Raw genomic sequence first — 14,014 nt, forward strand, 5'->3', positions numbered from 1 at the left:
TCGACTAGCTATTGACCAATACACCATTTCTTTTTCTGCCAGGCAGCTTTCCAGCCACTCATCTCCCAGCCTGTAGTGCTGCTTGGGATTGTTGTGCCCCAAGTGCAGGACCTGGCACTTGGCCTTGTTGAACTTCATACAGTTGGCCTCGGCCCATCAGTCCAGCCTATCCAGATCCCAGTGCAGAGCACCTTCCTACCCTGGAGCAGATCAGCGCTTGCACCTAACTTGGTGTCGTCTGCAAAATTACTGAGAGTGCACTCAATCCCCTTGTCCAGATCACTGACAAAGATACTGAAGAGAACTGGCCCCAATACTGAGCCCTGGGGGACACCACTAGTGACCGGTCTCCATCTGGATTTAACTCCATTCACCATGACTCTTCAAGCTAGGTCACCCAGCCAGTTATTAACCCAATAAAGTGTACACCTATCCAAGACTTGAGCAGCCAGCTTCTTCAGGAAAATACTGTGGGAAATGGTTTCAAAATGCCTTACTGAAGTCTAGGTACCACTTCCACAGCCTATCTGTCATCCACTGAGCGCATCATTTTGTTGTAGAAGTAGATCAGGTCCATTGATCAGGACCTGACTTTTATAAACCCATGCTGACTGGGCCTGATTTGTCCTGTAAATGCTGTGTGATGGCACTCAAGGTCATGTGCTCCATGAGCTTTCCTGGTACCAAGGTCAGACTGACAGGCCTGTAGCTTTCCAGATCCTCTTTCTGGCCCTTTTTGTAGATGGGTGTCACATTTGCTAGCCACCAGTTGACTGGGATCTCCCCTGATAACCAGCTCTGCTGATAAATGATGGAAGTCAGCTTGGCAAGCACTTCCAGCAGCTCCCTCAGTACCCTCGGGTGGATCCAATCTGTCCTCATAGACTTCCATACATCTAAGTGGATTAGCAGTTTGCTAACTATTTCCTCATGGAATATGAGGGCTTTATTTCACTCCTTGTCCCCACCTACTAGCTCCCTATCTACCAGATGAAACATTGTACCTTACTTTCAGGCATTCACTTCCTATTGCAATGGTAAGTAATTCTGGTTAGTTCAGCTGGTAGCTCATAAAACAGAATCACAGAACAGAATCGTTTTGAAAACCTCTAGTACCCATAAATTAGGACTTGGCTCTACTGAATATGGTGAATTTATTCAGTTCACAAACATCTTTCAGCACATTAGGTAGAGGATTTTTTGTTTGTTTAACTAAGGAACAACTTCAGTCTTTAAGATTATTTTCAAATTAAATAATAAATATTAATGACAAAGCATTTTTTAAAAATTTTATTTTAGGGAAATTTCCAAATAAGGCATATACATACATGCAAACATACATACAAGGTGTATATACATATATATACAAGGAAAGTTTGTATATGTGATACTAAACAGATGTCTATTTCCATACACAGAACTTCAAAGAACTCATGCAATGAAATTACACTGAGAAATCTAGAGATTTCATTTTATTCTAGGAAGTATGACATGTACTTTGATAATACATGTCACGCAGTATGGTCCTTGGGCTCCAGAATTCCCAAACAATGTAGATAAAACAGAAGAACATAAGTAAAATTTGTGCACATTAGCTTGAGCTCTCATTGAATGGAGCACATCATTGTTATCCTTGTTGTTTTTGTTTTTTTGTTTTTTTTTTTGTTTTTTTGTTTTTTTTTTGTATAGCAATTATATTTACAGTAGCACTGAAATTATATTTGGGTAATATTTTATTCTCACTATGACATTTGGCTCCACTTTTCAAAGAGATTGCTTCCAGGGATTCCCTGTACTCTTCTAACAAATGTACTTTTGTTTCTATAAATATCAGTACACATGCAAAGAGAATTTTATGGGTAAATAAATATCTGTGTTCTTTCTCTATTCCTATATCTCAAAAAGGGGAAGAGCTGGAAGAACAGATTTAGGAATGAGGGCATGACTAGGCAAAATGGTCAAAAAAAGGCTTATGAGTGTACTAGTTAGTATGTACAATAATTCAGTGGGTAAAATCATCAAGAATGTAGTTGGAGTGGTTTATGACTGGCAGGTGTAAAATGCTGAGGAAAGAAGAAATTCTAAGTGAGGCTTAAGAAATACAGAGATCTAAGAGAATGTGTGGTTGACCTTCTAGACAGTCATGCAAGTATCATTTCTTGACTGTAGCTAACTCTTTAAAAGTAACTCCTATGTTTTAAGCTTTTAGCTTGTAGATTTTTTCTCTCATTCATAAGCCTAGGAGACAAAATGCAGGCAAAAGGAAAATTTTGTCTCTACTAATCTATCTATTGGATCACTGTTCTGAGAAAGCTGTATGATAAACAAACTAAAATAAAAATACATTAAAAACATCTCGTTCTTAGAAATTATATATAACAGTGACAGAACCTGCATCCCTACTTGCAGTGCTTCTTCAGGCAAAATGAATAGCACCTTTCTCACAGATCCAGAATTGCTTTGTGAAACAGGAGTTACTGGCATAAATAATCCGTCCATATAAGGAAGCGCAGAAGATGTGTTCATATAAAACTGTCCTAGAAAATGTAAAGATACGGATTAATAATGTCCTGCTGACATCATGTACTCTATATTTGGATTTGTAGTCATAGCGATTTGCCACTGGAATGTAGAGTTATTTCTCCCTTGGAGCTATTTTATTTCTACTATGTTGTCTTTTGGGGTCCAGGGCCTGTGACTGAGCTATAGTTTGTTACTCATTGTTCCTTACACAGGGCAGGAATTTGTAATCCTATAGCAGATAAAATGATCTACATGTTCCTTCATCACTGCGCATGTGGCAAACATGGGAAAGAGGAATCATAAATGTCATGAAGTTTATTGGAGCCCAGAGGAGAGAACCATACTGGTCTTAAGTTACGAAGGCTTACCAAGTTTTGGCTTCTCTTGAAAGAGCTGTTCCATCTTCCCAGTACCAGCCATTCCTTTCAGAGATGTATGATAATCCAACCCAATAAAACTGTGAATCCTGTGGCAGAGAGACCTGTAGCAATGCGAAGATCATCACAATAATATTTCAAAAATAAAACCCAAGCTGTATATCTTCCAGCTGAGAAGGTTCTGCAGCCAAAGGAGACGACTCTTACTCAATAGGTAACTGTTTCTATGCTTGTTTTTCATGAAACAGTGCTGACTGCTCTGATTATAGAATCTTTCAAATATCTTTACTTATTGAACTGTGTCAAGACAAATGTACCCTGGATCTGCAAAAGAGCTGTTCTTATACAGAAAAACAAAACAAAACAAAACAAAACAAAACAAACAAACAAACAAAAAAAACACCTTTGTCTTGCTTGCTTTTAGGTATCTACATTACCTTTATGTATCTACAGTTCGGATATAGACATGGGAACACTGTCAAGGCCCCAGTTAAGGTCTGCAAAGATATGGCCAGCAGAGCCAGTGGAGCTTGAGATATGATTCATCTCATGCAGTGGGAGTGGCACAGAATAGTGACTGTATTGTAGATCTCCCACTGACTGCAATGGAGCCTAAGAAAGTTTGAAGTTGCAGACCACTTACAATATAGATGCCTGATGTTAGGTGAGATGAATCCCAGCCTAGAGGGCAGATTCTGGTGCCTAAACACAGGCCTTTAACACCATTTGAGATGGCTTAAACTGTCTGAAGTTTTCACATATGGCTGATAGACAAAACCCAGAACCTGTGCCCTTATGAAGCACTACCTGAATGTGAAAGAGGACAATGCAGGTCATCTCAGATTGCACTAGACACCTATGCCTAGGAGCCTGAATCATTCCCTACATGTCCAAGTGCTACCTAAGAGGTTCCTCATCATCTTAGCCTGTTCAGATCATCCATATACTTTACTATTGCTTATTAGCATGTTTAGGGACTCATTCAAAATCTAAAATCTATGGGTGGCTTAACCTGGACTAGCTTCAGTCTGACTCCAGCTGCATATGCCAAACATGGAAGAAAGAGCAAACACTTAGACATTGGAGGTCCAATGACCCAGGGATTTATATTTCATACCAAAATTATCTCTTGAATTCACTGTTGAAGGCGTAGTGCTCAGGTGTTGCCCAGCAGTGTGGACCAGTACTCTGAGCTCAGGATCATAGAATCATAGAGTCATTTAGGCTGGATAAGATCTTTAAGATCATCAAATCCAACCATCACCTACCACTACCAAGTCCACCACTAAAACATGTACCTAAGCACCCCAACCACATGTCTCTTAAATACCCCTAGAGATGGTGACTCCACTACATCTCTGGGCAGCCAGTTCCAATGCCTAACCACTCTTTCTGTGAATAAATTTATTTTGATACCCAATCTAAACCTTCCCTGGTGCAATATGAGAATGTTTCCTCGCTTCTTGTCCCTTGTCACCTGAGAAAAGAGATCAATATCCTCCTTGCTGCAACCTCCTTCCAGGTAGTTGTTAAGAGGGACAAAGTCATTCCTCAGGTTTTTTTTTCTTTTCTTTTTTTCTCCAGACTAAAGAGCACCAGTGCCCTGAGACTCCTCATATGTCCTGTTTTCTAGTCCTTTCACCAGCTTTGCTGTTCTTCAGTGTTGATAGACTCCATTATAAACCACTTCTCCACTTCTGTGTCTACCTATCTGATTTTCATTAAAAAAAAAAAAAATAAATTCAAATGGGCAATATTTATGCTTTAAAATAAAAGAGAGTTGAGAACCCCCATCTGAAACTGACTCCATATGGAAAAAAAAAAAGAAGAATTTTCAGGGAACTGTCTTTCCTTTTAAAAGTTTTAGGTAGCAAAAAGCAAATAATAAGGTTTGGACTTTGTATAAGCCTAATAGCTGGTGTAGCAGAAGTTCCCAGGTATATGTTTACAATAAGTGAAAATATAGTCCTGCCAACAAATCACAGATTTATAATTAGGTAGCAAATATAAACAAATAAATAAATAAATAAGACTACTCAAAACTGTTAACTCCCTAAATCTTATTTAGTCATCATAATATAATCCTCTTCACTCTAGCCTTTCTGCCATCATTAATGTCAATCGATGAAGGGTATAACACAAAGACAAAACCCAGCCTGTTTACTGTCACTTTGCACAGCAGTGTGGTGAAAGGCAGCATGAATGACAGCACAGTGGTTAATCTAATGGCCACTCTAGATCAGGTGTAGATGTGGTTTTGATGCTAGGAGCCCTCAGAAATAAAACTTTCGGAGAGAGGTAACAGAAGTATGTATTTTGCATTCTGGGAGTCCCCTCCATGCTGCTAGTATGCAATTTGTTTTCTCTGTGAAAACCTATAGGTAATTAAGGTATTTTATAAAATGTTTGCTTTTATTCTTCATAACACACAATTTAGAAATTTTTTCAAGACATGAAAATCCTGTAGCTTGCAGGAAGACCACTTGACCCCGGGGGAAACCAAATAAAGGCACTGTAAATGACCAAACCATTTTCTGCCTGCCACATTTCTTGAAGTTAAAACACACATGATGTAAAGAATATATGAGGTTAAGGCTGTACCATCTTTGCTTTATCTTTCAGCACAAGAAGAGTAGAGTTTCTAGAGGAACAGAACTCCTGGCTTTCCTTCCATGTTTTCTTCTCCTTTGAAATGTAGAAGCAGCTGTCAGCTCCACTGCTTTGCCAGCTTGCTGGACAGAGAGCACATTTTGTTTCTAAAAGACAAAGAGTATTATTCAGATCTTCAAGGAATACTAGATTTTTAACTGCTGGCTTGTCTGGGAAAAGAAGATTAAGAGTAGCCATGAATCAGCTGAGCTTCTGGGGGGGCCTGTGAAAGATTATTTCTCTGCAAAAGTTATTTTGCATGTTAACATGCACATATCCACATCTCAAATACTATCACAGTTAATAGCAAACAGTAGACGATCAGTTTATTTTCCCTGTGATTGTATAGTTTCTTAGGCAATGGGATCTCAAAGGGGATGATTTGGGTTTATTTACATAACCACTTTTACCATTGTTCTCTTTCCCTTCAGAACACAATGCTTCCCTCATTTCCTGCAGCTTCTTTCCTCCTGCAGAATCCTTGGGAACCTGAAAAACTGAAGTGAATGAAAATTCTTATCAGAGTACTTTCTTTAAAGAGTTTTAAATTGTAGCTTTGGGCATTCTTTTAATTTCTGTTTGTTTCATTTGCAAGTCGATTTGTGTGTGTAGATCATCTGCAGTTCATTCGTTTTTCAAAGGGGAGAAGAGAGTAGAGTACATATGCATTTAATAACTGTCTACAACTACCTGAAGAACACTTACAAAGAAAGAGCAAAACTGCCCTGGACAACAGAAAATGATATGACAATGGGCAATATCGGCCACAATTTGAGATTTGGTCTATTCAGGTTGGACACTAGGAAAAGTTTTTCCCACAAGTGTGATGCAGCAGTAGAAAAGGAAGTGGTGGCATCTCCACTCTCAGAGTTTTTCCAAAGTACTATAGACAAAGCTACAGATTATTTTATCTAGGGTTACTGATAGTCCAACTGCCTCTAAGCTAAAACTTCTGTGATACTACAGAACACCCTGAGTGTCCTAGGCATTTGCAACTGTTTCCTTCCCCCTGAAAAGAAGCTGGAGACTACCTCTGCTTCCATATGCAATGTGGTATCACCTTCAATAGTTAATTGAAATGTTCCTACAGAAAATCTGTTGTAATCTTTGGGCAAATTCACCAGTCACTATACTTTGATGCATAGATTACATCATAAAATTGTCATTCCTGAAAAAAAAACCACACTGCAATCCAAGAAAGAGGGAATGATAACTGAAATATTCCAGTAACAGTCACGGGGGGTCACTATTATCCTGTGTAGCCAAGAGTATGAATCTTCTAGCTATGAACACTAGGAATTTGAGAAAGGATGCAGTCTTTTACTCCTCGTTTACTCCTCTAAATGCAGCTTCATCTGTTAGTATGGGAGTATTGTTGCAACTGGAAGCTATTCTGGAGGACAGTGTGGATGGGGTAAAGATTGTAAATGCAGATCAAAGTCATCTGGAGTGACTCGTGCAGATGCACAATGGAGGGGAGATTTGATAGGAAATTGCTATTCTTGCCATACTATTTCCATAGGTCTTTGCAGGAATGGTCAACAGGGGCAGATGAAGTGGTAGTACTGCTGGAATTCACTCCCATTATAGTACCCCAGGACAACCCAGTACTTACACAGGAACAGCAAGGCCACCAGCCCCATGAGCAGCACCAGGCTCAAAATGAAGAAAGCAAAGGCCACTGGCCACCTTTTGGCAGATGAGGCAGAGACTCCTGGAACAACAACAACAAAAACACATTTAGCAACAAAAAGAACAGTTCTCACCACCACACAGTGGTATTGCCTCCTCTCTGACATAATCATTTCATATTTATCTATTCTGCAGAGCTTCTTTTTTACTTATTGCTAAGTTTTTATTATCACACAGAATCACAGAATCACAGAATTTCTAGGTTGGAAGAGACCTCAAGATCATCGAGTCCAACCTCTGACCTAACACTAACAGTCCCCACTAAACCATATCCCTAAGCTCTACATCTAAACGTCTTTTAAAGACTTCCAGGGATGGTGACTCCACCACTTCTCTGGGCAGCCTGTTCCAATGTCTAACAACCCTTTCGGTAAAGAAGTTCTTCCTAAGATCCAACTCACTGTCCTGAATTTCCAGGAATTTTTTTTTGTTTGTTTGCTTTGAGAAATATTAGTCTATCCGCTGAGAATATTTATTAACTGAGGCTCTAATGCTTTAAAGCAAAACCTTGTATCATGAGGAAGGAGATCAGACTAGATTTTGCAGTTCCCACAGTCCTGGAAAGAATGAAACAAGCTCTAAGTCTCTCCACCTCAAATGGGAAAACAAACAAACAAACAAACAAAAACACAACAACATATAGTGTTAGATATATAATCAATTCTTGGCACTGTGATTGAGGAATTTCTAAATGTTTGCAATGTTTCAGCCTTAAACTGTGCATCTTTCTTCAGACTCTTTCTTCAGATTTTTATTAGGGTTCCATGTCTCATCAATAATAAAGTCCTCCAGAAAGTCACAGCTGACTCTCCCCCAATTAAAATATTTTCATGTATATTTATAATTCTTTTGGGAAGTGGTACTCTGCAGTTTTCTATAATACTTTTCCCAATCTGTTCGCTAGTGTTCAGGTTACATATATCAACAGTTATTATTCGAGACCAGTGTACCAGAGCAAGCATGTCCAGAGAAAAAGCCTTTTCTAAGGTGAGAAGAATTAACCTCCAGAGGTGCCCAGATGTCCGTATAGACTGGGTAACTCATGTACATAGCAAAAATTGAGGGAGATTGTCCTAACCCTCATTGATCAAAGCAATTTCAAAAGACCACAGATGACACTGCATTGCAGACTGATGTGCTGCAGGGTAGACCTGCCATTTCAAGGGTCCTAGACATCTTAGAAATGAGCTGTAATTGTAGCAGAGCTCAGGAAAGAACAACATGAAGTCCTGTACCTCTAACAGTGCAACTCCATGCAGCAGTACAGGTGGAACACTGACTGGCTAAAAAGCAGTTGTGCTGAAAAGGACTTCAGGGTCCTGGTGGACAAAGTGAATGTGAGTCATCAGTGTGCCCTTGTATCAGTGAGAGCTGACCACCGCTGGGGTGTATTGGCAAGACTGTAGCCAGTATGTTGAGTGAAGTAGTTGCTGGTCTACTTGGCAGCCATGAAGCCACATCTGGAATACTGTGTCCAAAGTGGAGCTTCCCAGTCAAGGGAGCTGTCAGCTCACTGTAGAGAGTCCAGCAGAGGACCATCAAGATAGTCAAGATAGGTGGCTGAAGTACCTGGACTTGTTTAGCTTGGTGAAAAGGATGACAAGCGTGGAACTAATTTCAGTCCTCCACTCCCTAAAAGGGCTTTATAAATGGAGCTAGACTCATCTCAGAAGTCTAGAGGAAGGGTATAATACAGCAGTCACAAGTTGCACTAGGAAAACCTCTGCTTAAGTATGAGGAAAAAAATACTCCCTTCAGCACTTGGAACAAATGCCCAGAGATACTGTGAGATCTCCATCCCTGAAGGTTTCCAAAACTCAAGTGGACAACACCCTGAGCAACATAATCAGACATTACAGTCAGCCCATTCAAGAAGCAAATAGTGAAAGATGAGCTATATAGGTCCCTCCTAAGCTAATTTGTGCATAGGTCTGTCTACTTTACATGTTCTTCATGCACACTGAGAGGCCATTTAAGAGTTTGCTGAGCTTGCCATCTCACTTCTTTCCAGGAAACTCTGCCTTTATATCTGACTCCCTAATATTCATCCTCAGTTTTCTGTCTCCTGCTTGTTAACAGCTTCTCCATCTTCCTTTTCAAGCAATCATTCTCAGTGGATAGCCCTAGATCTTTTCCAAACAGTATCAGATTGATATGAGTTTAGTCTGTGAGTACTCTACTCTACCCCTAAAGAGCATCAGTAATACTTATTTCACATATAGGCCTGCTGGTTAAATTCTGAGCAACAGCAGCTGTGCTCAAGCTCACCTTTTTATGGGCTCAGATATTCCATAAACACAATCCACTGCATTACTTAACTCTCAAACTGCTCATAGAAAAATTTTGAGCATAAACGAGTAAAAATAACTCCCCATAAGAGATTACATTCACTATTAGGCCTTATAAACAGCATAGTTTTCTAATTCCAATGACTGAGGAAACTGCTTCAATTTCCAAAGGCTGCATTATCTGATAAAACTATAGTGTCTTCCTCTCTTGCAGTGCCCTGCTGTTACAAATGAGTCTTACCAAAAACAAAATAAAACAAAACAAACAAGCAAAAAAACTATATAAAGGTAACATTTGTCTTCTGTATTAAAGCAAATAGAAAAAAAAAAAAAAAAAAAAAAACAAACACACAAAAACAAACTGTAGTAAATATAGATCTCAAAGACTTCAGAAAAAGTATCTTTAATCATCAGACACTACAGCACAGAAGACTTCATTATTATTCTCTCTGCTGTTTCTATGAGCTTTAATTAAGAGTAGACTATGTAAATTCAGGTTACATCCTGATGTAGATAGAAAAATAATTTCCATCTGTACTTACTGTCTACTGTACCACAATTGACTTGAGCTTTAAATGCAGGATATTTGTTGCTGTTTGAATATCCACGAGTAATAACTGAAGCTGGTGGTCGTAAATTTAATGCGGTGTAGCCTTCCTCATCCTCCATCTCCAGCTTGTCACACTTTTTTCCTGCAACAAACGTACTTGGGAGATGGGGCACACTGCAGCAAGACCAAAGCTGGGGCAATGGGAATGGTTTACATTTCAGCATTTTCAGTGAAACCACAGAGGAAGCTGGCTCTGTTCTGATTACTGTGCCACAGTGGAAGTATAACACATTGAAAGCATGTTAAGAAGATAAAATTACTCTGTCAAGGATGGGTAGTAATTCCTTCTTGAACATGAAGACCAGGAGTCTTGGTTCCAGACTGGAGCCTAAGACTGTTTACTTCAGCTACCTATCTGATCTGATCCTGTAAATACAGCAAACATTAGGATTTTCTACCTCCTTGAAATACAATGCTCTCAAAATAGTTGCTATTTTGAGTTATGGTGTGAAAGATACCTGTTTAATCAGCAGTGCACAAATACAGCACAAGAGCTGCACTGAGAGCAGTAGGTTGATTTTCCAAATACTATTAAGAAAGAAATGAAAAATGAAATTATTTTGCAAAATTTCAATGAAATAAATGTTACAGATACAGTCAATGGTATGTCAAGCCATGCTTTTCTAACTTCCTTGTGCAGTTTTAGACTGGTAACTAGTTAGGAAGATCCAGAAAGAGGACCATTAGGGGAAAATCCTAATCTCTCTGAATCTGGAAAAATAATCAAATCATATCTAGAAGGAAAGTAACAAGTGGAGTGGAAGAGAGTACCTGATTTATCAAGAAAGGCTAACAGGGCTCTCCATGTAGCTTGGCATTGAATTCTGAGTGATTATGATAGACAGTGTTTGCTTTTTTTTGTGTTAAGAAGGGCTGTGAGCAGGCAAGTAGGAAGTCTACAAGTTAATATATATATCCTGGGTAGTGTGCAGTCATTTCTGTGGGATATTGTAGAAGAAAAGAGATGTGCTCCTCCCCAGACACAGCAAAGCAATATGTGGAGCTGAGAAGCGTCTTTCAGGAACAGGGGTTTCTCTTTTGAGGAGTGAGAGACTGCCATGTGGAAAGAGATCAATAGAAACCCTTTAGGAGAAAAGGAAGTGAGTGATACAGCAGTGAAATTGGAAGGAAGGAAGGAAGGGAAAGAAAAAAAAAGAAAAAGAAAAAAGAAAAAGAAAAAGAAAAAGAAAAAGAAAAAGAAAAAGAAAAAGAAAAAGAAAAAGAAAAAGAAAAAGAAAAAGAAAAGGAAAAAGAAAAAGAAAAGGAAAAGGAAAAAGAAAAGGAAAAGGAAAAGGAAAAAGAAAAGAAGGAAGGAGAAAGAAAAGTTCAAAGTGCAGAGGAGAGAAGAAAAACTGAGCTGACAGGATGGTGAAACCAGGAGCTTGACAGGATTGATATGGCCACTCAGCCTGGGTCAGAGAAAGACAAGGCAACACTGCCGTTGCAGGGTATGCAGAAGTCACAGTGCAGTCCTCACTCTCTGTCTCTAGTCATTTGCCTTCTTCCACTGCTGAGATGTAGACCTTAAATGTCTTCAGACAGTGCCTGACTCTCTGTAACAGAGCAATTGCCCAGACACGGTGATTCACATTGTGGTGATATGGTGAGTCAGAAGGAAAATGCAAGAGAGGAATTTTCTGTGGTAGCTGTTCCTGTTCCTGTGTAAATTTCAGAGTTTCCTGTTTGCAAAATAACAACAGAATGGAAATACACTATAATGACTGAGCTGTTCTTACTATCTTCTTGTGCAGATGGTAGATTTTTTCAGAACAGAAATACATCTGGCTGCATGTATATCTTGAGTTATGTTCCCCATATGCAAAGAGAAGGTGTGAGGGAAAAGCTGGGTGTAAAGGATATTTTCAATTGGTTTTCCTATGCAGCCAAATACAAAAGGTGTAGCATTCAGTGTGTATTCGTGATGCCTTCATCATACCTCATGAATGCCTCATACTAAATATAGTGCAAAAATTCTTGTGCATCAGCCCTGAAAATTTTGACTTGGCACCTTAGTGTCAAGAGCTTTTCTGCAGATAACAAGAATCAAAATACGTCTGAGAATCAAATACATTTATGCTACTGTATTAGGCTGCAGTTTTCCAAAACTGTAACCTCTTTAGTCTTTGCAACAACTTCTCAAGCACAGAATGAAAATCTTTTGTGATAACTTTTATCTCACACAATTTTCATGAGGGAAAATAGGATGTAAAAGGCATTCTCCTGTATTATTTTCATAGATCTGAATTCAATAAGCAGCCTGCTAAATTATTATTATTATTATTGTTATTACAGAGCCACCCTTTAAAATAGATTCTGCTGCAAGAACAGAAGTAACAGTTTTTAATAAAGGCAATATGATGAGGTTTCACTGTCACTTTGTCCATTTAATGATCCAGGAAGGTAAAATTTCTTGTTTTTTCAGACTAAAATGACAAAGAAGATAGATGAAGATAGGAAGTTTTGGTCTACACTTGAACATAACAGATGTGTAAAAGTTATATAAAAGCTGTCAGAACAAAATGTCTCTATTTATTAACTAGAATGTGACCTTGTAAATTGCAATAGCTAGAGTTTATCACTTGGGAGGCAGGGGGACTAGATTTTAGAAAAGTGAAACACACTGCTGTATACTACTGATTCAAAAATGCCATCACAACCCATACATAATAAGAGAATTTCTAATGTTTCTCCCTCTGTGAGCAAAAATTTCTTTTAAATACAGTCAGACAATGCACCTTTAAATCCTACAATGTTTCACCACCACTAGGATATGTTCTTTGCCATCTTCAGTCTTGATGGACTACGTTTTTCACTTCAGTATGTGAACAACTGTAGGTAGGACACTGCCTTCCCTCCTTCTCTGGAGTGTTTTTGTTTGTTTGTTTATCAATTGCTTGAGTGTTTTAGTTATTGCTTTTTGAGAATAAAAAAACTAGCTGCTTCTGTTTTAGTAGCACAGTGCACTGTGAAACTACTCTAATCCCAGCTGCCTTTACAGTAACAAATATAGTTCCTGCACCACAGAGTGGTTTTGGACAAGAAGTAAGGTCACCTGAAAGACCAAGGCTGCAGAAAGGTACGATGTAGCTTTGTGGCTGCCTGTTGTGTGGACAGCTGTCAATCTCAGCTCATGTCTGTCTTTGACAAAGTGCATGTCTGTCTTTGACAAAGTCCCGTCTGCTCTTAGGCCTATCTCACAAATGAAGAAACATCCTAGAAACATCTTTTCTATTACCTTGCAGTAACTCTACTGTTAGAGAAAATAAAATCAGACTTATTTATTTATTTATTTATTTATTTATGACAAATTATTTATGGCAAAAGGCCTTTCATTAGCAAGAAAGGATGTGTCATGTTCAGGACAGCTTCTACATCAGATTTCTCATATACCTAGTATAAAGACCAAGAGAGACTCTGGGAAGTTACTGGGCAGAAGGCCTGCATTTTAACTGCAAAAGACAGGAACAGGTACAACACAAATTGAAAGGAACTGCTATGAAATGTTACCACAGAGAAGTGAATGGTGAGTTACCATTATTTATACTGTTTGTGAACACCCTGGCCCACCTTTTGAGAATGACTGTGTTTGTGTGTTGTATATTCCATCCTAGTACTGTCAGACCAGCAAGACCTCAGAAGCGTGTCCTGAATGGAAGCATTTAATCCTCGTAGTTGGTGTTATGTTCCAACTACATAGTTCCAACAAGTGGTATTAGGACTGTTATCAGTGGATGGTGCTAGGAGCAATTTCTTTATGTGTTTGCCTTGATACTGTGCTTTTTTTTTTTCTTGGGCAACCACTTTTGCCCATTTTGTTCATCACTGAAGTTGGCTAAAACTGAGTAATAGTTTAGACATTTTGAACCTGAAAAAAA

At 38.8% G+C, this 14,014-nt stretch overlaps 1 protein-coding gene across 1 annotated transcript; it reads right to left on the reverse strand.

The window, feature by feature from the left end:
* Window positions 1-2,361: 2,361 nt before the first annotated feature.
* On the reverse strand, window positions 2,362-10,198 carry LOC116502158 (natural killer cells antigen CD94-like). Its single transcript, XM_032207920.1, has 6 exons — window positions 10,072-10,198; window positions 7,165-7,263; window positions 5,960-6,046; window positions 5,502-5,656; window positions 2,892-3,004; window positions 2,362-2,537 (listed from the first exon to the last, which is right to left on the reverse strand). Exons 1-6 carry the CDS (start codon window positions 10,196-10,198, stop codon window positions 2,417-2,419), a joined length of 702 nt encoding a protein of 233 aa, XP_032063811.1. The 3' UTR covers window positions 2,362-2,416.
* Window positions 10,199-14,014: the final 3,816 nt, after the last annotated feature.

This window comes from Aythya fuligula, chromosome 1 (assembly GCF_009819795.1).
Source record: "Aythya fuligula isolate bAytFul2 chromosome 1, bAytFul2.pri, whole genome shotgun sequence".
Classification (NCBI taxonomy): domain Eukaryota; kingdom Metazoa; phylum Chordata; class Aves; order Anseriformes; family Anatidae; genus Aythya; species Aythya fuligula.